This window comes from Corvus brachyrhynchos, unplaced genomic scaffold (assembly GCF_000691975.1).
Source record: "Corvus brachyrhynchos isolate BGI_N302 unplaced genomic scaffold, ASM69197v1 scaffold162, whole genome shotgun sequence".
In the NCBI taxonomy this organism is placed as follows: domain Eukaryota; kingdom Metazoa; phylum Chordata; class Aves; order Passeriformes; family Corvidae; genus Corvus; species Corvus brachyrhynchos.
This window is the reverse complement of record NW_008236696.1, coordinates 5,951,405-5,976,863: the sequence shown is the minus strand read 5'-3', so window position 1 is coordinate 5,976,863 and position 25,459 is coordinate 5,951,405. Positions and strand designations below refer to the sequence as shown.

Below are 25,459 nucleotides of genomic sequence, written 5' to 3'. Positions count from 1 at the left end.
TACTGTTTTTGACAGTCATTTACATTTACTGTCACAACCTGTTTCAAAAGCAAAGAATGTTTTCTTCATCTGTAGTGGGTCTGTCTTAGGATATCTTGTGCAGGACAGAAGAGTATTCTTTTTAGTAATAAAACACAAGCAAAAATACTGTCTTGTTCTTGTACTACTGGTTTTGGTTTGCTGGAGGAATCCCTTAAACTTCAAAATTTCCTGGCTTTTTGATCTGTAGAAGCTGCAGAGCTCCCATGAAAGATGAATCATCCATAGTTATTCTAGAAATAGGCACAGGGGAGTGAATTCTTGGTAGTTTTTACTTGGTTACATTTGAGGTTTGTGGAATAAAATGAACAGAGGATTGTTGCCTTGTTGTATGATATTTTTATCCTGAAATATTGATTCCAATCTTTTTGTACCAGCCTCATATTACCAGCTTTAAAGCTTCCTTGCACACCTGAGTTTCTTGTTGCCTTGCAGGAGGACCGTGACATCCTGGAGCCTGATCTGGACAAAGATGAGGTTTTGCTGCCTCAGCTGGGGGAGCTTTCAGGAGAGAAGCTGCTAACAACCGAGTACTTGGGAGTGAGTACCACTGCTTAGAATCTTGAAACAAATTAATTTCCTGGGTTAAGTGTTTCACTTCAGTAGTTTCACCACTTTCTTCAATTTGTTGCTTGAAGAGGCAGGTGCTACCTGCAGAGCAGTCTGAATCTTTCACAGTCTGTGTATGAGCTGCTGCTCAGGAGAAGCAGAGGCAGTGTGAGAAGGGAGCGGTCAGGCTGTGGCTTAATAATCAGCTACAGGCAGCCTTAGGGTTCTAGTGCTACACCAGTGACTCTGTGAGCACACAAAGCAAAGTGCTGAGCAGGTTAATACTGGAACATTCTGCTGGTCTGAAATTATTTTAGAAAAAAAGAAAAGTTGAAAAGTCAACTGCTCCTGCAGGCGTTGTGCCGGATCAAGTATTGTCTGTCTTACTTCAAGCAGCAAAAAGCTATTAAGTAAAAAAGCATAAAGTTTGTGTGAGTGCCATTTAGTGTGCTGTGACTAATTTGAGATATCCAGAGGGCTGGAGCACCTCTCCTGTGAAAACAGGCTTAGAGAGTTGGGTTATGCAGCCTGGAGAAGAGAAGGCTCCAAGGAGACCTTATTGTGGGCTTTGAGTCCTAAAAGTGGCTACAAGAAAGCTGGAGAGGAGCTTTTTCACAGGAGTATGTCATGATAGGACAAGGAGGAATGGCTTCAAACTGAAAGAGAGTAGGTTAGATTAGATATAAGGAAAAAATTCTTCCCTGTGAGGGTGATGAGACACTGGCACTGGTTGTCCAGAGAAGCTGTGGATGCCCCAGTGTTTGAGGCCAGATTGGATGAGGCTTTGAGCAACCTGATGAAGTGGAAGGTGGCCCCGCCCATGGCAGGAGGGTTGGAGCTGGATGGTCTTTAAGAACTTTTCCAACCCAACCCATTCTGTTGTAAATATGACTTATGCCTTCTGGATTCAAGAGTCCAGAATCCTGATGATGAAAAAGTGATGTGAGAGAAGATGTCATGAAAGAGCCTACAGTGATTCCAGTCAGTTTTATCCAGTGACACCAGAATGCGATTTAGTTTCTGCTGCAATGTTTCAATAGACTTTTCTCTATGGTTTCAGATACCTGTTTTTCCACTGCATTATTTTTTTTCCTTTGTTTCCTGTGTATCAGATAATGACTCACACTCCAAAAACTAAGAAGAAGCAATTTGCTGGTGTCCATCAGAGTACAGATGAGCCTGTCCAGAGACCTGTGACACCAGCTTATCACAGAGCTGCATATCTAATGTAAGTCCAAACAAATGAGACCAAGTTGGATTTTTTAAGCTCTTTTAAAAAGCCTAACAACAACAAAGAAAAGAAACCCACGACAGTGCCTAATAACTAAACCTTCCCTACCTAAAAGTGGCATTGCCATTGTCATTCATTATGGATAATTTCAAAAAAAGGAGTGGAATATTGCAGGCAGAGAAAGGTCCATTGGCTGAGGTCACATACGCGAAGTAGTTGAATAAATATTTACTGATCAGGTTGATTTAAATTTGCATTATTTCCCACATGTTCTTGCATCTTCTCGTATATATTCCATTGGAAAGTTGCACAAAGCATCCACAATGCTCCACCTCACAAGCAACAAAGGATATTGCTCTGGGGAGGTTTGTTAGCCACCCATAAGAGACAGATGAAAAAGAAAATGGGAAAGATAAAAATCTTGTTATGTTGGGTTTTCCTGCTTTGGAAGAAAACACATCTTCCATCAGAAGGATGTGTGACACTTTGCTCTTGGTGTCATTTGGGTCAGAGTAGAAGGCATATTGTAAATGGAATAAAGGAGTCTTACAGTGTAGAGCTCCTTGAATATTCTCTGCCTTCTGTTAGAGCAAGTATATCTTAATTTCTGAGATGAGATTTGTCCTGTTCACTGTCCTGACTGAGGAACTAAAATACCAATGAGATCCCAAATTTAAATGATTATTTTACTTTCAGTTGCATAGCTTTGGATTTGATCAAGTCTGGGTAGCTATGAGACAGGCATGTTTATTGTGAGGATTTAATGTTTTCATTTCTGTGGATACTTAATCTGAGAGACTACAAGACTAACAAAGTATAATAATAATAATACTCAAAACTCACAGGGTTGGTATAGGCAAGTATGTTAAAAGGAATGGGCACCCTGAAACACAACAGTGTAGTGAAATTACACATCAGTCCTGAAGATTGTCTCATGTCATCCCCTGCCACTCTTTGCTTTCCTGTTCATATTTTCTATTTCTTAACATACATTTCTTCCTCATTTTAGTGTGGAAAATGGGTACAGAAGACAGTGAGAACTGATTTGGGCTGTAGTTGCACGTGTAGTTGACTCTGAGTGAAGTCTGTTGTTTTGGACACGGAGTGGTCACAGCTTTATCTTGCCTCCCATTGTCTCATGCTGGCATTAGCATTCCTACAAGCAAGTGACCCAACTGGGAGCCCTCCTGAGTCATCCAAACACACCTTTTTGGCAGGTGTACCATTCATATGGGATTATACATACCACATTACCAGGGTGTTAGAACAGACAAGTGTAACATATCAGATCTGGGCATGGACAGAGCCCCAGAAGACATTTATTTTTTTAAAAAGCAAGATGAAGGAAACACACACTTGCAAAGCAGAAGAATTTTTGGCTATCCCAGGGCAGAATTTGCCTTGCAATCTTATTTTTTCTTCTGAGTACTGCCCTGAATGAAATGGCATTTGTTTGAACATGGCACCTACTTTGCCTGCCAGAATGTGGATTTGGAGTTCTGACTTTGTGTCCTTTCTTACAGTGGCCAACTTTTTGCACCATCATAACATCCACACTATATCTCTCCCTATATATTAAATGTGTGTGTTTGTGTGTCAGAAGAAAGCAGCAACTAATTAATATATTAGCTCTTATTAGTAAAATAGTGATTATCTAATCATTTTCATGCAGTTCTCTAAAAGAACTGCAGGCCTTAAAAATCTAGACTGGCTAATGTATGTCTAAATATACATTACCACTTTACTGTGGGGTCAGTGTTAGAATTCAAGGTCCCACTTCACCTGCACAGTGTTTTACCCATGGTGGGCTTGGAGAGCTGTACTGGTTGTGTGGAATTGGCTGTTAGGGCAGTATTACGGTCTGTTTTTTAAAGTTATTAGAAATGCCTCTGCCCCAATTAAGGTGCTAAAGAGACCATATGCCAAAGTCAATAGTATGGATTTTATTTGATTGTAAATATGAGAGAAAGAGAGAGAAAAAGGAAGAGAAAGAAATAGAAAAGAGGTGGGAATACAGAAAGAGAGTGACAGAGACAGACTAAAGAAAATATCACCACTCCGTGGATCCCAGGGACGTTCCGTTGATCCTCTCCAGCTCTGGTCTTCTGGGTGGTGAGGGTCCCCTGAAAAGCACAGAATCCAATGGATTAATACAGGCTCAGGCCAGGTGGGAATGCCCAAATACCTCCCCCCGGGTGTGGGGGCAGTTTGACACAATCTCTAGCAGCAGACTCTAGGTCTGTTGCATCACTTTGCATCACGTGCAGTGCTGTGCTGCAAGGCCTCAGGAATGAGTCTGGGGAGCACTTTGGGGGGTCTTTGATGGATTATGACACCCCCTCAGCTGCCTCCCACATCAGTGTCCCGTGGATATGGCCTGTGGGGGTGGGGGGTTCACAGCTGGGCCGGTTTGTGTAAGGGAGGATGGGTGTTCACTGCCTCTGACCAGAGGTTACACCACAAACTCAAAACCTCCTCCTCCCTCCTCGGTTGTGGGGGAGTCTGTGTAAACCTGGCCTCTGAGGTCTGTGGTCTCCCCCACCGCAGACCCAGGCAGGGATGATTCTCTGCTGCGTTTGGCTTTCTTGTGGATGCATTTGTTTGCCTCAGCCTTGTTTGCTTCTCCCTAGACCTGAGAGATTGAACAATAGTGTCCCCTTTATCTTATCTAGGTGGCTTAGCTCACAGCCCAAAGTTCCAGTCAAGCATCTTCAAGGAGGGGTGGGCTTCTGTGCTAGTAGCTTCTTTATACAGTTTTTACCATAATGGGCAAAACTTCTTCCTTCTTCCTGAACCATTTCAGTCCCTGACGGGCAGCCTTGCAGCCTATTTAGAAAATATATTTTCAGGAATAAATTGTCATTACCACTGGGGTGTCTAAGCATTACATTCTTGCTTTATAAGTGGAGAGAAAACCAAGCTTGTGAAAATGAAGTGACTTTCCTATGGGAAGTAAAAAAAGTGGTGTTAAACCTGTGGGAGTGGTACTGCACTGCAATTCTTGCATCAGAAATAATCTCTGGAAGCAATTGCTGCCTCTCTTTAGCACCATCTACCCAGGCAGGGTGTTTGCTTAAGTATCCTGGGATCCTGGAGTGACGCGAGTCTCGTATTTTGGCACAACTTGAATCTTCTCAGTTATGCAGCTTGTGCCCTCTACAAGATGGCTTCACGTCACTGCTGGATACAAATTAAAAACACATTTCCATCATGCTGGTTCTGGTAGCTCTTGGTCTAAGAGAAGTGTTAGTTTGATGGTGTGAAGGAGCCTTTACAGATCGCCTTGCTATGCAAACTACAGAGGAGAAATGTAAACAGCAGAAATCTAACACTGTGAAAATATGTGAAAATTAATTTCCCTCCTGCTCTGCCCAAGTGGTAGAAATAATATAAATGTTTGGTGCTCCCATGTTTTAAGCAGGAAACAAGTGGTACCACCCTGAATGAGAAGTTTGTCCTTTGTATCTAACTAATTTGTGTGCAGGAAACTGCAGTGAGTAGATGAAGACATTCTTAAACTACATTTTGCAGCAGAAAAGGACAAGCTTTGATGGCTTTTATGCTGTTCTAATTTTAGTACAAAATCATTTACTAAATAAGGAAATACTTGCTTGGAAATTATTGCAAGAGGAAGACAATAAAAGCTTAGCTAACTTAATTTGAAAGCAGTATCTGAACTGGATGTATTCCATACTTTAAATAATTTAAGTGGCTTGTATCACATGAAATGTCATGAAAAATGTTAGATACTTTTGCCCTGGATACAGCTTGTCTACAGGATACAGTCCAGGACAGTTCATCTGAATTATCTGAAGTCTTGTATTCAGCAGAGTGGTTAAACTATATAAAAATTTTTGTAAATGCTTCCATTCAAAATTGAAGTGAATATAACTTGTTTGAAGTTCTTCATGTGAGACTCAATGTAATATATTCCATCTAAAAACATGAAAGAGGAAGCAGTTGATGAGATACTGTAACATATCTCTTTGAGTGGTTGGTTCATACCTCCAAAAGGAGGGGGGGGTGTGGAGATCTCTAGTGCTGAATAGAAGTATTCACACAGAAAATTAATGCAGAATAGCCACTGCACATGTAGCAGCCATTCCATGCTAATTTTTGTATGACTTCCCAGTGCAGACAAGGCTCTAGTTACTTCAGATGAATTGTCATGGGATCCCTGTATGGAGAAGCTCTTGCTGTATGGAGCTGAGAGGAAATACTGGAAAGCTGCCTTCTTTTTCTTTTTTTCATTTTCCCTCCTTCTTTAAAGACTCACTGGCTGAGATCACTCAGGGGGGGCCTAAACTGCTTAATATTCTGCTAGCTATTTCCTTAGAAACTGATTTAGCTGTGAAATCATTAACTGCCTCCTTGGACTGCATCCTTTTTACTAGAAGTATAGTTTAGTTACCTTAACCTGATATTGGGCAGGGAAGCTTTCCAGATCTGCCAATTTCTTTTCACCCTCTTTTCACACCCCTCTCACTTCTGCTGTGTTTTATTGCTTACTACTAAGCAATTGTGTCCCTGCCCTGTTCTTCAACTGCTTCAGTCTCCCATTGATCCACTTCACTTGTGAAATCAAGAGTTCTATTTGTTGCCTACTTTGTTTAAATTTGTGTTGCATATTGCTCTTTAAAGTGAAATCCTTGTAATATTTAGAAGCAAATCTTAAATCCTTGGACAAGCTAAGTATTGAAAACCTCTCAGGCCCATTTTTACAGTCTTTTTCTTTAAGTTTCATGGTGGTATTTTGGGTCTTCAGACTGCAGGGAGTTATGATTTCCTTTCCTTGGTTCTTTTATTGCAGTAGGAAAAAAAGTTAATTTCAAATAGGTCTGATGTCAGCTGGTTTGGGGGAGCTACAGTCAAGCAGTTAAATTATGTCCTTAGTACTGGTTTCCAATGTGAAATATAAAATAATTTCAATGTGTACTATCTCATTACAGGCAATTAGAAGAAATTAGAATTTACTCTGATGCAACTTTTTATACTGTAAGCATTCACCCTGCATTCTCCTTTCTCCTCCAGGCAAAAAACCAGTACTAATTCTTGTCACAATAGGGATGAGAAGCTGCAGTCTCCACCGAGTGGTCCTTCTTCTCTTTGTGGTGGGAGCCAGTCCAGCATTTCTGACCTCTGCATTTCCCCTTCATGTAAGGATGGTCTGTGGATGCTGTTCTTAATTGCTGATGTCTTCCTTGACTGGGGCAGGTGTTGGGGGCCTGGACTGTGTGTTGTAGACTGGGGATTTTTTAAGTGCAGTGTGGAAATGGCCCTCTGTTTATAGAGCCCGTGTCAGTCTGCAGGACCTTGGGGCACATGGCTGACTTTGGCTTGAGCTGAAGGAATGGCCACAGAAGGTAACATGTGGTCAGCAGACACCAATGGTCTCACTTGCCTTGCTCCATCTTGCTTCCTGTGGAAGTGCCAAGGATCAAGCCCAGGGCTTCCGATGTGTGAAGGATACTCTGCAATGTCCCCTGTCCAGGGAAGGAGCTGCAGCCAGAGACAGTGCACTTCCCAACAGGCAAAGCCCCTTGCTTGATCAAATATACCCTTGTTTGGATCTAAATGAATCACTGTCCGCTGGCACCTGCAGGCTCTGTTGGCTGTATCTCTGTGGTAGAGCTGAAAGCAGCTGCAGTTATCTGCTGAGATTTGCAACTGCATTCAGACCATCCAGGGCTGTGGAGGATGGGCAGCCTGGTGCTGTGTGGCTGCATTGTGGGTGATGCTGCTAAAGATTCTGCCCTTGCAGCTTCAGCTGAAATTAATGCAAACTCAGCTGGGCCCGAGAGTTCGGAAACATGTGATGGAATTTGAAAGGTTATAGCCTTCTGAAATACTTGATTGCTGAACTTCTGATATCCACGAGATCATGGAACTTTGGATGTGGGAGTTTGAATCTTCCTGCAGGGATTCATTAACATTTCCAATTACGGTTCTAAGGCAAAATGTTCAGCAGTCTTAGATAAAGGATCTTGCAGCATATCCGGGACAGAATTATTAATAAGTTCAGGCAAAGTGTGCCTTTTCTTTTCTGAAAAATATGCTTTGAAGCAGTAAAGGAATAGCATACTTTTTACTTTCTCTTCTACTTTTTTGAATTTCCTAAAGGAAATGAAAAGGATTCTGAGAAAAGTAACCGAGGTCTTGCAGACAGGAATTTGCTTGCGTAATGCCCAGAACTGATAAATGTAACATTCTGAAGGAGGGAAGCCGTGGGATAGGAGCAGGAGAAGCTCCTGTCCAGGAGTTCTTGCTGTTGTGGAGCAATGAGAGCTGCTGTTCTCAGCCTCGCCTGTGCACTCTAACACCTTGAGTACAGCTCAGGGGGTTTGGCTGGCCAAGGGCAACAACTCACACCAGCAAAGGTTGCAAACCAAGAAAAAGTATACTGACTTGGCAGTTTTCCTGTAGAGAGGGAAAAAAGAACGGATTTTTACATAGCCATGCTTTGTAAAGGAAATCGAGCCAAGCACGTATCAAAGGTGTTCCTATTTGGTGTTTTCAAGTGTAATTGGATGCAATTTCTAAGGCGTTATGCAGCCATCCAAAGCCCAAGTGAACCAGATTTTTATATCTTTCCAGTGAGATGCATAAACTCACTTCTGTCACTTTTGCTATGCTGCTGATGCTCTGATAGTTTGCTTTGTAGAGATTTGTGAAGAGGTTTAAACAGGCAGCCTGAGTCCATCAGCAAAGTAAATGTTGTTAATTTTTGATGAATATTGATTTAAAGCCTTCGTGCTGAAGAAATTTCTGCCAGCTTAAATGTTTCATTTTATCAGAACTTTGCTTGTAGCCTCTGTTTAAAACAGTCTTTTAACTGCTTTCAGTCAAAATTATGTAGCAGGTGGCTACTAATAAGACTACTAGATTATATTCTTTTCCTGTAGAAAAATCTTTGAGATCAGAATATACAGCATATTGCAAGTTCATATGCATTATACATGAAAAAGGACAAATAATTTTTGTGTGTGAAGGAGGAAATTCTTCCTAGCATTAATCCGGTCTATAAAATAACACTGAGCTACTTGAAAGATGGCCTGAGGTTTGTTTCAGGCTTTTTCAAGTAGCTAGTGGCATATGTACTTGTCTTTCTTATCTTTTGGGATTTAGAAATGAGGTATAGGAGAAGAGAAGAGAAAAGAGAGACTGCCCTGCTGGACCCCCTGGTTGTTATGTCAGTGACAGGACTTTTATTCTGCAGGATGATAATTGAGCTGGGTCTTTGAACATCTCTTTTCCAAAAGGCAGTGGGGATTGTAATATTTAAATTGAAAAGGCTTTAATTTAAGGCAGTGGAAAATAAGCCCTTTCTCTTCTATTGCCTTCTAAGATACAGCAGGGAACAGAAATGTGTAAAAATAATGGTACTGCTTCTAGAGACTCTCATGATGCTCTGCCAAACATCTCTGCTGTGCAATAAATATGCTATTTAATGACTTCTGATTTTGATCTGATGGTCATTCTGCAGTATCAGATCTAAAAGGTTACAAGAACCTGCTTATTTCAGAATATGTGTTTTCCAGTATCCCAGGAGTACTTTGGGACTCAGTTTCATGGAGCCAAGTTGTGAAACGAACAGTAAGAGACAAAGAGTGGAAAAAAGAGAATAAAAGCTTCATGTGAGCAATTAGCCTCGTCAAGGTCGTATCTATCTCAAGGAGGCTAAGTTTAGCCTCTAGAAAACTTGATCTTCTTTTGTTTTCTAAAAATGAGCATCATTCTTAATGTCTTCCTGGAAGTATTTGGTTGTTCTTAAATTGGTCTGACTTTGTCTGGGTCCATCCTCTTCCCCTTTATCACTTTGGTTAAGAATCAATAATTCTTGCACTCTTATTTTTTGTCTCCTGTGAGCAGAAAACTTGTAGACCAGAGATGAACCTGGTCATCTTACTACGCTTATTATGCTGAATGCCAGACAGAACATGTGCTGGGCAGCGAAATGCCTGTCTGAGAGTGACCTGATCTGCATTCTTAACAGCATGAGAGAGCAAACAAGGACAGCAGCCTGTCCTGAGCATGGCAGGAATGGAGCTAGGGATTTTCCCTAAACTTTCATTGAACTTGCACATCTCAGTAGCCTTGTGATTCTAAGCAAACTGAGTGTCCTTCACTTCCCTGTTAGTGTAAGGCAGAAAGTGAGTCTGACAGAAGTGTAAACCACTGCTTTTTGTGTGCAGTGGCCCTGTTACTGTGGATATGTACAGACAACTGCAAGGGCTTGTGTTCCTGTGGCTTTAATGAGATATTGGACATAGCTCATGTGCATTTACTGGACGTCTACATGCTCCTATCCCACTACAAGTGCAAAGTGTAGTCAGTTTTATTTTCCAACTGCAAGGGGCTGGAATTATCACAACTTGCAGTTGTTCTGTGCAGGTGATGAGCCATAATACACTCTGCCACATGAACTCAGTAGCCTGGCAAAACCTCATGTTTTCCTTCATACAGCAGGAACTGTGACTTGATTGTATTTCTAATAAAACTGTAAAGAGACAGCTCACTGAACCGTGTTTCTTTTTTAAACAGCAGTTGAAATGAAGCCATCTGAAGTATTCTCATCAGGCCATAGAATGGACCAACACATCCCAGCTGGTGATACTTTGTCTTCTCGATCTGCTGACTTCACTGAGGACAAAGTAAATGGTCAATCACACAGGTAAGATCTATCCAGAGGATACCTAAAATTGTGAGAGGAGTCTGACAGGATTTACCAGCTAATTCCATGCTGCTGTAAAGACAATCTGTGAAGTCATTTGATGTATGATGTAGTCTGGCCTGAGACAGCTGTAGTGGTGCTTGCCAAACAAAATACCCTTTGCTGTGCCAGAGGCAGCTGTTCAATTTCTAAGCATCTGGTTCAGAATGGGAGACGTCTCAAGCAAGGCATTATTAATGAACTTCACATGCATGCTCAATGCAGCCTTCTGAAAATAAAACTTCCTGATTGCTTCCTTAGATGACTCAACACTAGCCCATGAAAAATAATTTATTAGTAAAGAAATAGGTAGGAGTGTGGGAACAGGACAGGAATTAACGTGCAGAAGGAAGAAAAATGAAGCATTTAAGTGGGTTAAGAGTGTTTAAACATGCTGAGTTGCTAGCACTGCTAACCAGAGTCCCTTGTTTATCCACTAGATAGGTGTAGCAAAGGAGGCAAAGTTATGAGATCACCCAGCAATGGGTTTCAACTCTTCCTTGAAATTATTCCTGTAAAATGAAAGGTCTTGCTCTCCTTCCTGCTCATAGCTTGAGCCCACTGTGAAGCCTTTGTCATGTGTACAACTGTGATGTTATATCTTGGATGAGAACTAGGAATTCATTAGCAATTGGACCAAAGTCTACCAAAGTTTTCAGGGCCTGCATGTGTCCTTCAGACATTAACAGCTTTTTCCTATAGCTAATTAGATTGGGCCAAGTTTTAAACAGTTAGTGTAGACAAATTTTAAAAGCAAATACGTTCCAGAACTAAAACACAGAATGGGTGGAGATGTGTTAAAGAAAAGGTTTTACCAGCTCTCTATGCACCTGATTTTTCAGAAGTGCTTGGTTATTTGTGTCAATTACAGCTCTAGCACTTCTGGAAGATTCTAAGCCTAGAACTTTGTTTCCTTCAGGCCTACACATGCCAGTGTGTGGTTTTGGGGTTTTTTGGGGGGTTGGTGTGGCTTTGGTTGTCTGGTTGGGTTTTTTCTCCAGTTGTGCTGTTTCCATGGTGAGATCTGAGAAATTATACATTGCCAACAAATTATCACTGGTTTCAGCTGAAGTGCTTAGTAGTCATACCTCTGGCCCAGCATTACTGGTTTATTTCTGTTGTCTGTTGTAAGTAGCTAAGCACATAATAGAAATACAAATAGACCATAAAAATTTATGGCCAAATTGTTTGCTTTGTGGTGGAGAGAGGGATATTATTTTTCAGGCTTTCCTTCCAAGAAGCAAGTCAAATTGGCAGCACCTTGTCCCCCACCTTAGTGAGATGCTTTGATTCTCTACATAACCTATTATTATAAAGGTGTGTTCCCAGTAATTTTTAATATTTGTTCACAAATGTATGTCTGAATCTCAGGATGGATTTTATAGAAGTGAAGGCACAGGTGCAGTATCCTGCAGAGGAAGATCATATCTTTTCATCATGTGTTTCCTCAGCGTGCATGTAATAATTTGGATTTCCAAATGCAGCCTCGAGTTACGGATATAGGAATGCAGCCATTCACAGTCAAAGAGAGCATAGGGTTTTCTGTGTCAAGGGTCTTTTGTTAATATGTTGGTGTTGCAATAGCTAGACCTGCCTTTTCATTCTTTCACTCTTGGATGCAGACTATAATTTGTTTGCAGAACAAACGAATAAATCACTGCTTTGCTCATAGTTTTGTCCACTGTAAGAAATGTCTCCTTCCTGGAGGCAAAAACTATTAGGCAAATACCAAGACCTTCCTGGAAGAGGTATGTATGAGAAAAAGAGGGCTGAGTTGGGCTGTGGAAGTGGTCACTTCTCTTTCCCCTCTTTATTAGTAGTATAAATTGGGAATTTAACTGCACAGAGATGAGTGAAATGATGCAAAATCAATCTGAGAGCAGAATGAGACCCTAGTGGTGACATTTCTGCTGCAGTTGTTTTATTTCCACAGGAACAAACAATTGTTCCAGCTGATGCAGGTCAGACTGGCAGCTGGTCTTGCCTTGATATTCCCTGTTGCATTTTGGTCATGTGAGAATATAGCTCTGTTGTGCTTTTTAGCCAATCGAGGATGAATTTGTAACAGACTTCAGTCTACAATTGTGACTGACTGAAAAAGCAGGCTTTTTTGTGTTGTGACTATGTCCAGTATCGTCATGATAAAAAAGAGTTTAAACTCTGCAGGACATTCTTATGTCTCTATTAGCCTTGCTTTTCTGATAATCTGGTAAAAATGGCCAAAAGTCCAAGTGTATTCTTGGAGAAAATGGTCTAATTCATCATTATATGTTCAAGTCCTCTCATCTCCTGGTTGATTACCTGAATTCCAGTCTGTGGTGCACTTTTTTATAGACAGTTATTTCAGTTTTTCCAAGTTAACAGTTTTCTTTCTTCTCAATTGTGTGAGTTTGTTGTGGGTTTGGGTATTTTTGTTTGGTTGTTTTTTTGTTTTGTTTTTTCTTTGAGCACACCTTGTCATCAATGACTCCTTTACCAAATGCTGAAGAACATTTCTCACACTAGAGTTTGCTTCTTCTTTCTTCAACTCATCAACTTTTAAAGGATAACAAATAGGAGTTTTAGGGGTTATCCTGAGGATTAGTTATTTTCTGTTGATCTTAACCTATTTATTGATGCAGTAAAAGATGAAGTGGTTCTGTGATACTTGGACACATGGGGAGCAAGATCTGCTCCGCATCCTCTCAGAAAAACAACAGAATTTTTTCAACTTTATGGTTTTTGCTACCAGCCTTTTTCATATAATCCTTTCCTGAAGAGTTTGCACAGATGTGAACCATTTTGGGTGACCACTGTGTATCTCTTTCCTTGGTAAAGTGATGTGACTCTGGTTGCATTGCTTTGCTCTGTCACCAGTCTGGCTGCTGAGGTTACTGCCCTGAAACTGTGGAGATGGCTGAATGGCTATAAGAACACTTTTTTAGTGTATGGGAATACAGATCCAAGGTTTTGTTATCTATTGTTGAAGAAGGAAGAAAAAACCTCTCAATTGTGGCTCAAAAACTGCCTTGAGGCTGGTGAATCTTTCTTTTTAATCTGCCTGAGAAACACATAAGATTATGAAGAGCACTAGTGAATTGAAAACCCAATTCACTTGAACTAACTCACTTTACCAAAGTGAGTAAAATGACAAAAAAAGCAGTAACAATGAGACTACTTTATGGAAACAAAGATGTTTAAATATCTCTGTGGTCCACGCCTTGAGGTTTTATCTAGCCAGTCTTATTTTTTGGTGTTGTTTTACCAGTATGTTTCTGCTGCCATCTGCCACCTCTTCCTTTGAAGCTGAGACAAGTGTTAAGGCTTGTAATATTCCAGGTAGAGGGCTGCAGAGATGGTTCTTAGCAGAGCAGTTAGCATGTCTCTGCCCTTAATAGTTAGCATATACATATGCAAAATACAGACAATAATGCTATTTAAAATACAAAAGGAACACTTGCTCAAATCTCCCTGCAAGGTGAAGCAGGGCTATCGAAGGGCTAATCACACTGACTCAGCAGCATTCCCAGGGAAGGAGGGGAGATTAAATATCTTGAAAATCCTCCTAATCACCCATTCTGATGGTCACAAAGGGTTCTTTTGATGGAGCTAATAACACGGACTTTCCATTTTAATCGCTGATTTTTAGAGGGCACCTATTTTTTCGATGTCCTGCCTTTGGCTCTTTTATTTCCCTTTTTAAATATGATGACGTTTTCACGTAGCTGTTACTTTAGTTTAACCTTTTCTTCTTTTAAGAGAAAATCGACTCACTAGTGCAAACATTAGTATAGATTCAGAATTATTTTAGAGACTTGCTATTTCTTGGTAGCATCCATTTTTGTACCTGGGAAAAACTATATTTATGCTGGGGGCAAGGAAGGACAGTGTAGCCTCACACAGTTATTGACTAAATTTTAAAGAATGGTGTTTTCGCAGCACATGCAGGCTGTGAAATAGCAGCACCTGGTTTATGTTCTCAGTGTGAAAAAGGAACCTGTGTGTTTAGGGAATTTATTTTATAGATGCCATCACAGCTTTTTGCTCTTTCGACAAAGCCTTCAGGGAGTTCTACAAATCTTATCTCAGACAGGAGCCAGGGAGGCTGCCCATGTCTGCCAAGATTGACCTATACCTGGAAGAAATTATGGTGTCAGTGCCCTAGAAGGATGTATTCCTGTGCTGTAGCATATGTCTGTAATTTTTGCACCCCAGAATGAGTCACTGTATGTGATAAACACAACGGAAAACAAGCTAAAGATCAATTACTGGTTTGCAGGGAATTTAACTGAACCTGTTCAGTTCTGTTGCACAGAGAGTGAGGTTTGAGTAGGATCACAGGTCACTAGAGCCAGGTTAGAGGCTGTGCAGTGAGTACACGTCCCAGGCAGTACCTGTGGTGCCTTGTTCCTTTCCATTTGCAGTCTCTCCCTGAGTTTGGAGCACTGGCTGTGCTGTCACAGCACGTACTGCAGGTCTCACTTGGTTGCAGACTTACTATGCATACATATTTCTCCATGCATTGCTAACCCTTTCCCTCTCCTCCTACAGTGAGTTTGCCTCAGCCTTCACCAGCAAACCTAAGATCCCTCGTACTCCTGACGGGCAGAGCACCAGCCCTAGAAAGGGAAAGGTCCCAGCCATTGCCCCCCAGTTCTCTCAGTCTGAACCCCAACAAACAAGCCATCCAAGCTCCTCAGGATCATCCACAAGGAGCAGACAGAGTAAGTGGAAACAGTCATCGTTCTGTTTGTCATTCCTTGGGGTGGGAAAGGAAGGAGCATTGTAGAAAGTCTTCAGGAATGAAGTCGTAGGCTACAAATGTGCCAGGAGTATATGACATTGTGCTTGTCATCTGCAGGATGTACAACCATGTAGTTTTGCTCCTATTTCCAGGCTGTCATGTGAGCAGTTAAAAGACATGCTTTTTCCTGTCTCTGGGTGGAGAAAAGCGGCCCAAATTCTCAGAAGTTTTTGGGGAAGCTTATGAGTCTCAGATTAGACTTTCTCTAGATGTCATCAGAGTTTTTCCTTTTCTTTAGACACTTGCTCATCCCACTGTGTAACTTGAAGTCGGATCCCTGTGTGTGTCTACACTGCAGCTGAATGTAGAGCAGATGTCAGGCAGCTCAGGAGATGGCTCAGGGCAGCCTGGTAAGCAGAGAGCCAAGCATGGTGTGCTGCTTGTAGCAGTTTCCTTTCTCCTGGAGACTGGTACTCAAGAACCCTATGGCCGTGCTGTGGCCTGCAAAACCTTATAAGAAGTACTTCATCTGCAGGGCGGGTGGGGTTCAGAAGAGAGGATGACTTTGACTTGAGGATGGAGGAAAAGGATGGACACTTGTTTTAAGCCAGGCAACACAAGCTCAATATAGTGGAAAAATTGATCTTGGATGCTCACACATCAGTAAACGTGTGGTGTGTCAGCTGTGGAGGTTTTTTGGGGTGGAGAGGGAAGAAAGGTGCATTCTTTAGTAATGAATAAACTTTTTCCCAGGAATGTGGATAGGAAAAGCTGGATTAAAATACAACTCTGTGTCCATCATCAGTGAAAATGGCAGGAGCAAATGCATCCTAACAAGTTTAGTGATGATTATTTGATCACAATGTAACGTCAGCTCTATTCTTTAGCTGTAACTGTTACCTTGAAACATTTGACAAAAACATAGTAAGTCTTAATACCTTCCCAAGAAACTTGAAATATGTGTATATCATTAGCTACTCATTACAGATGCAAAAAGTGAAATGGAGAGAATTTAAATACCCCAGTAAATCAGTAACAGAGCTGGAAAGAGCATTCCGAGCCTTCTGTGTTGCTCACTCATTGTTCCCCACAGTTGCATGTGTAGGGTAGTGGTGTGTTTTCATTGGTGAGGCACTGGAAGTGAATGTTCTTGGTGGTGAAGGGAGGTTTTGACCTGGGGGCTCCTTGCTTCAGCACTCCTGTGCCGAGGTAATACAGCTCTTTCATCTTTACCTTTGCTGTGTGTGCCCCGAGTTTTACCTCTGACATCAGCACGCTCTGTTTCCTGTACCAGCAGCACTGTTCTGCCCTGACTGGATGTGGTGTTAACACCCAAGAGTCTGTCCCTGGTTCCTGTTTCGATTCATTTCCAAAAGCACTGGCCCATTGAAAAGAAGCCCTAGTGAAGAAAGGAAAAGCATAATGTGTGTGTGTGTGTGTACACAAAAAATCTTCTGCATGTTCTAGTTTCTCCAGGGCAGCTTTGCATTCCTGGCAGGGAGTGTCCTAGGAAAGATGTGACATACCAGTGTGTCTTTCAGGAGGCTCTGGAGCAAGATCCTTTTCCAGTGGCATAATGTTAAATGTCTTTCATTTTTAAATTGCTTTAAAGTAGATCACGTGGGGTTCTCCGTGGATATGTGATCTGTTAGTCCAGATACCTGAGCTCTTCTAACTTTTATTGTTTTATTTGTTCTACACTTTGCCTCTTCTCTTTGCTGTGTCTGTGCATCCTAAAGCTGAATGTATAACAGGCATCCCAACTTGCTCTGTGTCCATTTACAGTTTCTCCCAGTTTTTCTCTTGGGGTTCCAGGTTATCATTTTCTATCTGTCCACATGTGCCACGAGACAGTGTCAGCAATTGAATGTTAAACTCTTCCTGCTAAAAATAGCAAAGAAATTATTTTGCAAACAAGTCATCTTCCACTTACTCTGTGTACATGTATCCAGCCTTGTTGTCTGCTCTCACAGAGCACCTCTTAGTTCTTGTCAATCCTGCAGGGCCTCTCACACAGGTATTTACAGGTGGGAAGAGTTACATGAAGGTTGTAGGGACCAGATTTTTAAAAGACTAAAAAGGGCTTTAGGCACCTACACTGAAACTTGAGGTTCTCAAAGGTAATTCTCAGCTGTTACTTAAAGAAGCAGTCTGAACTGCTCCTTTAATTTCCTAGCTGACTCATCTGTAGGTCAAAAATGGTATCAGATGCACAGATACCAGCAATCAGTGGATTCCAGCAGTTGCTGCCTCCCATTTGCCTGCTGCATAGGTATATAGGTTTTTACATATCAAGAGACTCTGTTCCAGTGGAAGACTAATTTTTGAGTTTCTTGATATTTCTGGAGAAATGCAAGTTTTTATAGCTGATGGACATGATGAGAAAAAGCTGACTTTCTGATTTTGCTTGATGCATTCACTTACTTTAGAGGCACATTTTTAGCTTGATTTTAGTATTTATTATAGGTGTGTTTTCTGGAAACAAGTTGATTTTATGTAAACCTACCTGAACTAGCTGGACTGCTCCTCGGAGCATGGAGTGTGTGGAATGCCTGAGGAATGCAGAGAGAGCCCAGGTACTTAGTGCAGCTACAGGCCTGGGGCCAGATTCCTGCCCGAGATGCAGCCCCTGCTGTTAAGCTGAACTCTAGAGCAGAACCAAGCCCCTCCAAATAAAACCAGCAATGCTGGGATCTTCTGTGACTCCCACTTCCAAGCTGGCACAGGGATGACACTGGCAGCATGGCTGGAACATAGGGTTCTGTAGGGAGCATAGGCACCTCCAAATTTAGACCTTTTCAACTGGGCTCCCTGTGGACATGGTTGCATGGTTTAATCCACTCTGATCCTTATTCTCTATCTGTTCCAGGCAACTCTGCATGGGCGTGCTGAAGCTGTTTGCAGTGTACCAAGTTCTGTCTAAGGCACACTGGAGCTAGGGCAGTACAAAAATCTCTACCAGAAGAATGGGGAATGTTTTTTGTCAGGAGTGCAACTGGACCCTGGTGACTCCCTTTCAGTTCTTTCAATATCCCCTGAAAAGGGATTGCCACAAATACATTCTGCATTTTTAAGTTGCAGCATCACGAGTTAAAGTGCCTTTCTGCATGTTTTTTGTGATGTTTGTGTCCCTGTACAAGTTGAACAAGTGTTGCCCTCAGGCAGCTTCTATCTTGTAATAAATCCTGCCTTCAGCTGACAGACCCTTTCTTGCTGTTTTTCTGCAGGCAGCCAGTCCTACAGGAAGTGAGAACAGTTCCTTTCCTCGAGAATCACCTGTCACATTGTTGAAGGACAGAGCCAGCTTCCTGTAATGAGCTTTACTGGTGACCTACAGAGGAGAGTGGGGTTGTTGACATCGCAGGCCTTGCACAGGGATTCGGGATTATCTGATGGGATGCGTCTGTGGTCTCTAAAGCTGGCTAAGACAAGGGCCTTGTTATTACAATTCAAGGTCTCAGCAGCAGCCCAGGACTGGCATGGGAGATGGATATTCTCTGACAGTTTACTCTAAAGTGACATTGCCACCTTGACAAGAAACTCTTGCTCTCTGCCTTCTGTGCCAGAGTAAATGGCCTTTGGAGACAGAATGTAGGCTCAGCCCAGGAGTCTTACCAAGCAACTGTCTTTTTTATATATTGCTTGCTGAAGCAGCCTGCCAATTGCTTTTTTAAATTTTGCCTTTATGACTGGGTTGGAGGTATCTGTGTTGAAAGGATCTGCACGAGGAGGGACAGTGTCTGCCACATGTGCAGAGCCTTCCTGCCCGGAGCAGTGGGGGCGAGATCTGTCTGGCCTCCACATCCTGGAGAGGAGGTATTTTATCAATTTCTGGTTGACCTGTAGCAGATGAAAAACACTGTTACAGTGCCCAAGGCAGTATCCAGGCTCACCTCTGAGGTCTTTACCTGCAGCAATTACTCCTATTCCTTCTTTCTGCATTTTTTTCTTAATTCTACTGTTAAACATTTGTGGAATGAAAAATCTATTTTTTTTCCACTGGAGTGAAGAGCTTTGCTTCTTCTTCATAGAAGAAACCATGAGAATGTGAACAGATCAGAAGCAGCTTTCTCTTTACGTGTAATTGTGTTCCATCTTCTTTGGTCTTTGTTGCTTTTTTTATGATCTTCAGGGCAATGGCTGTTTATGTCTTTATGGAATTTGTGCTGGTCTTTGGTGCATATGAAGTGCGGGCTAGGCAAGAGAGATCAGGAATACTTCCACTAAATAAAAAACAGCAGTTAGTTCTGCGAGTGAATTACAAAGCTAGTGCTGTTTGTTGTTCTTTCTCTCAACAGTAACAGTGACCAGGAAACACTAAAGCCTTCACTGGGGGCTGGCTTTTCAGTAACACCCCCTCATGTGACAGTTGTTAGGACACATAAATGCAGTTTACACTGGAACTTGGCTGCTGCTGAGGCAGAGATGCACAAAAAAGCAGACAGTGTATTGGCACAGGCTTCAGAAACAAATGCTTTAATGAGTACGAAAAGGGGGAAGGTAAGGCTTTGCTTTTGGAGTTTCACCTTGAGAAACAAACAAGTGGAACACAGCCTGAAAGGTAAAGCAACTCCTATAGTGACATTGCCTTCCCCTAAAGTAGAGTTGTAAAGCCATTTCCATAGAGCCAGAAGAAAGCTTTGTGCTTGTGACAAGACCTTGAATTGGGCCTCTTGCTATGTGGTGGCAACTGAAGAGCCCAAGGCCACTGATGTCGTTGCTTCAGACCCACTGAGATCAGTGATGCTGTGTCAGATGTTTGCAGAAAGGGCTCCCGCACACAAGTTCAGGAAACCCTTTTGGATAGACTTTAAATTGGAATGGGGGTGTTTTGCAGGAGAAGACCTCCTGTCGCTTAAAATCCAGTCAATTAATACGGAAGTTACAATTTACTGCTCAGTAACACCGACCTAACACCAAGCAGGCAGAGCACAGGTGCTGCTTTAACTCCCAAACTACACAGGACATGAAGTGACTACAGACACTTGATAGCCCCTGTCACACAGATCCCCATGCCAGACAAAGAAGTCACAGAAAATCTCTGACTTGTGCTTAGATTCATCTGCCCTCTCTCAGAGCTGATAAACACAACTAATGGGAGAATGTCCTCTGGTTCACCAAAGGGCAGTACTGGAAAACAGCCATAAAAGCTCACCAAGAGGCTTTCCAGGGTAGGCAGAATTTCCTCTGAAATTCTGGTTTTTTTCCAGCATGTAACATCAACGGCCAAGTTGTTAACACTGAAGTGCTAAGCAGTTCATTTGCATACATGGATATCAGAGAATGCTCCAGCAGCTGAGTTTTATTTATCTTACAGCAGTGCTGAGTTTCGTGTTGGATCATGCTATGTTCATGCTAGATCTGATTCTGTAAGGTGGAGAGCAGCTTTTGAAAAGTGTTGAGTGCAGACTAATTTTTTGGGGGGTGTGGGGGGGAGAAACAACAACCCCAAAACCTCACTGATTTTATGAGTTGAGGTAAAAACTTGTTCACCCCTTGCCAGACACCCAAAGGTGGTTGGTAGGTGTGGCTACAGCTGCTCCAGCAGATCAAGATTCATGAAAACCAAAATGCATCTCGCCGAGTTGAACTGAAAGGAACAAACTGAAGTGTGTGTGCTTGTGTGTTTCTTACTCAGGCCTGTTGCAATGCAGAACTCTATATTTTCCCATGTTCAACTCTTAGCTGTGTGAGTATGGAGATTGAAATCCAAGACTATTTTTATATTAATGCATGAGAATCTTAATTTTCCAAATACCTGAGAGAAACTATGAATGTGCTTAGGCTGAGGCAGTAACATGTCCTCCTTTCCTCTGTGTTACTCACAAAAAAGCCCCTGTGATGCCAGTCAGAAGATTTGAAGCTAATGAAAAATGTCTGTTCTGCCTTTGTTCATAGAACTCTGCTGTTCGGGGTGGAAGGGTCCCTGAATGGAGGTCAGTAGCACACACATAGCAAATTTGGCACCTTGCTCTGAAAAGTTGTTGGGTATCTTTTGTATGTGCCATGAAGAGGCAGCTGCTAGATTCAGCAGCCCCCTGGGGAATTCATAAAAGGAGCAGTGGAAATTGCTGCCCCGGTGGGGAGGGGTGTGATTGCACTTAGAGTGGCTGTAATTTCTTTCACAGAAAGCAGATACAATTATTGCAAATGACACACGGATCTGCAAGGAAAGTTTTTCTGGGACCAAAGTCCTAAGTGGTGCTACCATAACTTCTGTATCTTCAGTGTAATTTTGTTTATGCACAGTGTTATTTGAGACTAACTGCATAAGTCTATTGAAGTTTGCATAGAGGGCTCATTCTGTACAAGTGATCTAAAATTATCTGTCAGTGACTAGATAAAAATGCTCCTGAAGAGTTTTTCTTCTTTCTCTTTTTGGTATATTTGTTTGGAGGGTCATGCAACTTCTTTGTGTGCGTTTCTTTACATTTCACTCTGGTTTATTGTTGACAAATTCTGTCCGCAGCAGTTTTTATCTCCATCTAAGTGGAAAACAGCTCCCTTCAGTTCAACCTGGCCTGCCTCTGCAGAGGTAACGTTGTTTACTCAGAAGTGTTGCAAAGCAGGCATGAACCACTCATTGTTTGTGGTCTCTCATGAGGAGAGCCCAGGCATGTGGGATGCCGCCAGCGACACTGGGTTGGTGTCAAAAGTATTATTTGCTGTACAATTTAGGTGTGTAAGGGAAGACAAGCAAGGAAGTCCTCTGGAGGGAAAATACTGCTGTGATGGGGAGGGACAATACTGCTGTGATGGGGAGGGACAGTGGTTGCTTGGTTTGGCTTTGAGTTGTTTCCTTTAAACAAAGTTTCATTAATCTTTATCAATGATGGTGGAGATAGCACTTCAGAGATAAAGAGCTCTGCATGGTGTTCATGTATGTCTTGGCACAGTGGTAGCAGAAAAGCAAACCTGCTGCCTTCCTTGCAGGTGTTTAAGTACATCCAGACTTACTCTTTAGCTGGGGGCTTGAATTTATCTTTGAGACAGAACTTCTTGGCAGTTTGGACCATCCTCACACTTGCTTTCAGTCTGATTGAATATTGGAACAAGCCCTTTCCCAAGAGAGGAGATGTGGGAGAGTTGGGGGGTGCTCCTTGCTTGAATCTAAGGAAGCCATGTGTGAGCCCTGCCAGTCACCCTGGACATCTCCTGTGCTGTGTGGCCCCCTGAGCTCAGGAGGTGTGTGGGCATGGCAAGCAGAGAGGATTTATGTAATTATAGCCTTGCAAACCTCCACTGATCCTGTGGGAACCCAGTACCAAAATACCTCTGTGACTGAGCCATGTGGACTTCTCTGGGCTGTGCTGCACTTTCCCACCCTATTCATAGAAACTTGTGAAAGGAGGGAGACTCTTGAGAGTTCATTGACAGGTGAGAAATAGCAACGTGTTTCAAGACAAACAAAAAAAACAGACTAAGACCAGACTGTTCTGGCCAAGCTATGGGAATCTGTTGCTAATGGACTTTAAAAAGAAATCAGCTTCTGGGTGCAGAACATAGAACATTGTCCTACTATGTTGTCAGACCAGTAATTCTGTAGCCTGACATCTTGTCAGGAGTTGGGATCTGGTATTTCAAAGCAAGTTTTTCTTCCCAACTCCAGGCTGCTTTCTACCCTGCAGTGACATTGTATTCAGTTACAGGATCATGATCCAAATTTCCACTTTTTGAGGACCTGGTGCTTTCTGAACAACAGGCTCAGTGGCACACCCTAGGACATCTAATAACTTTCTGGAACATGTCCTCCTTTTAGTACAAGTTCTCTCAGCAGTCCTTGGCATATGGTCCAAGTTTCCAAGAAACTAGGGCAGTAATTGATTGCAGTGAAAGTGAGAATGCTTCACATAAGCAGTAAGAAATCCAGGTGACAACTTTAGTGTTTTGTTCTTATCATCTTCAAATATGGGAAATGCTATTCTGATATAATTTTAAGTCAACAGATTTGGGGAGTATTAGTTATTTTTTTCACTCTGCATGTGAGTGACCTAGCACTGCATTTAATTTCAAAAATGCTTTTCAGTATGCCTTGCTGGTTTTCATCTTAAAAGACTTTTAAAGTGTTACTTTATTTGTTTTTCTTTTAATAATGCTGAGAGCTAATTCTTCTGAGTAAGCAAATAAACAGGACAAATAAAAAGTAGTGGAAACCTGAAACAATAAGGTTTATTCTGTAGATGTTTAAGGTGCCTTTTACATTAGGCTGTAACCGACAGCTACAAATACTGAGGCCATTTGAAAATCAGACCACCTGCAGAGGGATTTTAGGAGTTTGAGGACTCCTCCCTTTACTGATGTCAAGGGAAAGTTCTGGCCTTTGTAGATCCAGATTTAGTTCTCCTCCTCTGAAGAGTGAAAAAGTTGAGCTGGAGTGAGGATGGGATGAAAGTGCTGGAAATAGCAGCTGTGTGCCAAGTGATAGAGTTCCTCCTTCGGGCTGCCGTGTGCCGGTCTGACCGTCCGAGCCCTTGCCTGGATCCGGCTGACTGCTGGCAGAGGTTGAATCCTTCCTGAGAACAAATCACTTTATTGTTCGTGTCTGCTCATGCACTGCCTTTTGGGAGCGTGGTTCATGTTGTTGCAAGAAGCAGAACCATTAGCACCAAATGAATTCTTTGTCAAGCAGTACAGTCTCCCTGAAATTTTTACCCTTTCCTCCAGCAGCTTTCCCCCAGGATCAAATTTGCAGTATTGTAGGGGACTGGCTCCTGTTAAGCAGATGACTTTTTTTTTTGTTAATTCTGCAGATCGTGGCCTACCACGATTTTCCATGAAACTGGCTCCTTTCTATTTCTCCTCTTCCAAGTGAGCAGCTGGGAAATGAAATGTGACAGCTCTGGGACTTGAGGAAAACAGTTGTGTTTCGATTAAGCCCCTTCCACCCTCAAGGACTGTGGAAACTGGGCTGTTTGAAACAGCCAAAATTTCCACCCTGACTAACTGTACCAAAAGCTCTGTGCCAGGGAGCTCCTAGTCATGACCCACCAGCTCAGGCGATGATCCCCTGGCAGAGCACAAGGCAGTTCTCAAGGGTCCTGTCATTCCATGCTACAGCAGCCATTGCTGTCCTGTTCCTGCCCAGATCCAGGGATTGGGTCTGTCCAGAGCAGCTGCATTAGTGTAACCACATTGCAGCTGGGGGCAAATCATGGGTTGTGAGCCATCAAAACTGGTCCCCTGGCTCATAGTCAGCCTCAGTGCTTGTGTGACACAAGGCCCTGAGCAGCTTGGCCCACAATTAAGGCTTTTAGCCCCTAACACAGTACACAGTAACAGCAAGAAGAATTTGGCTTGCTTCTCCCAAAATTTAAAAATTGGGCCAGTTGAGTCCTTAGTCATGCATGCCTGGAGCTGACCTGACATTTAGTGTCATCATCTTGCTCAAACTCAGGACGTGGCCATTGCAGAGAGAAATAACTGACTTTTGGTTTGCTTTCCACATAGATTAAAAACTTTGAGTGGCTGAATGGCTCTTTCCTGTGCTGTATTTTAAAACCTCAGTGTGTTTTGGGCAGGGGCAAGGAGAGACCATGGTAAGGCTGTTTCCTCTCTAACCCTTGTTACCCTCATGGCTCTGAGGTGGTGAGGATGCAGGTTTTCACAAAGCTGTGCTGAGCATCGCAGAAAGGTGGGTCTGAGCCACTGTGAGCTTCCACAAATCTCAAACCTTGTTGGGGCTCCCAAGGTTCTCTGAAACCACATTTACAGCAACTAAAGCAGGGTTAGCAATTGTGTCACTGCCCAAGTCACCCAGAAATGGCAGCAGTGAGAACCAATTTCATCTCAAGTTATTTGGCTCCTGGGTCATGTCCATGAACAGGGCAGAGACCAAGGCTTTTTAACCAAAACCAATCCAGGTGATCTGACACCTTTCTGGTGACAGTAACACATCTGTATCTGTAAAGTCCAATCTGAAAAAGATATTTCCTTGCTCTACATCTCATTAGTTTCATTATTTGTTCCTAATGAGATGGAAATATCTCCTGTGTTTCAACCCAGTCCAGCTTCCCCCAGGCAGCTCTGAAGAGGCAGCTACTTTTCTACAACACTTGTTCCTTGCTGGCAGCAGGGGATTGTTTGAACTTTTGTGCAAAGCTGCTAAGTTTTGTTCAGGTCCCTAAAATAAGTTTCAGAGGGAACCTCAGCACATTCATAAAACTCTGTCCTTTTATCCTGCAGCACTGGCCTCTCTCAAGAGCGTCCT

The 25,459-nt window shown here is 42.4% G+C and overlaps 1 protein-coding gene across 8 annotated transcripts in view; it reads left to right on the top strand.

The window, feature by feature from the left end:
- ARMC9 (armadillo repeat containing 9) overlaps positions 1-21,614 on the top strand; it is a 61,652-nt gene extending 40,038 nt beyond the window's left edge. For 4 of the 8 annotated variants that reach the window (XR_001859597.1, XR_001859595.1, XR_001859596.1 and 1 more), the window contains 7 exons: positions 475-579; positions 1,701-1,816; positions 6,851-6,975; positions 10,361-10,490; positions 15,060-15,232; positions 15,551-15,662; positions 18,480-21,614. Coding sequence is in view for 4 of the 8 variants with exons in the window: in XM_008644550.2 (XP_008642772.1) it covers positions 475-579; positions 1,701-1,816; positions 6,851-6,975; positions 10,361-10,490; positions 15,060-15,232; positions 18,480-18,502 (672 nt within the window). In the remaining 4 variants the exon portion in view is untranslated. Of the gene's footprint in view, positions 1-474; positions 580-1,700; positions 1,817-6,850; positions 6,976-10,360; positions 10,491-15,059; positions 15,233-15,550; positions 15,663-18,121 lie in introns of all 8 variants that reach the window. The other 4 variants (XM_008644550.2, XM_017727016.1, XM_017727014.1 and 1 more) reach the window with 2 other exon arrangements.
- Positions 21,615-25,459: the final 3,845 nt, after the last annotated feature.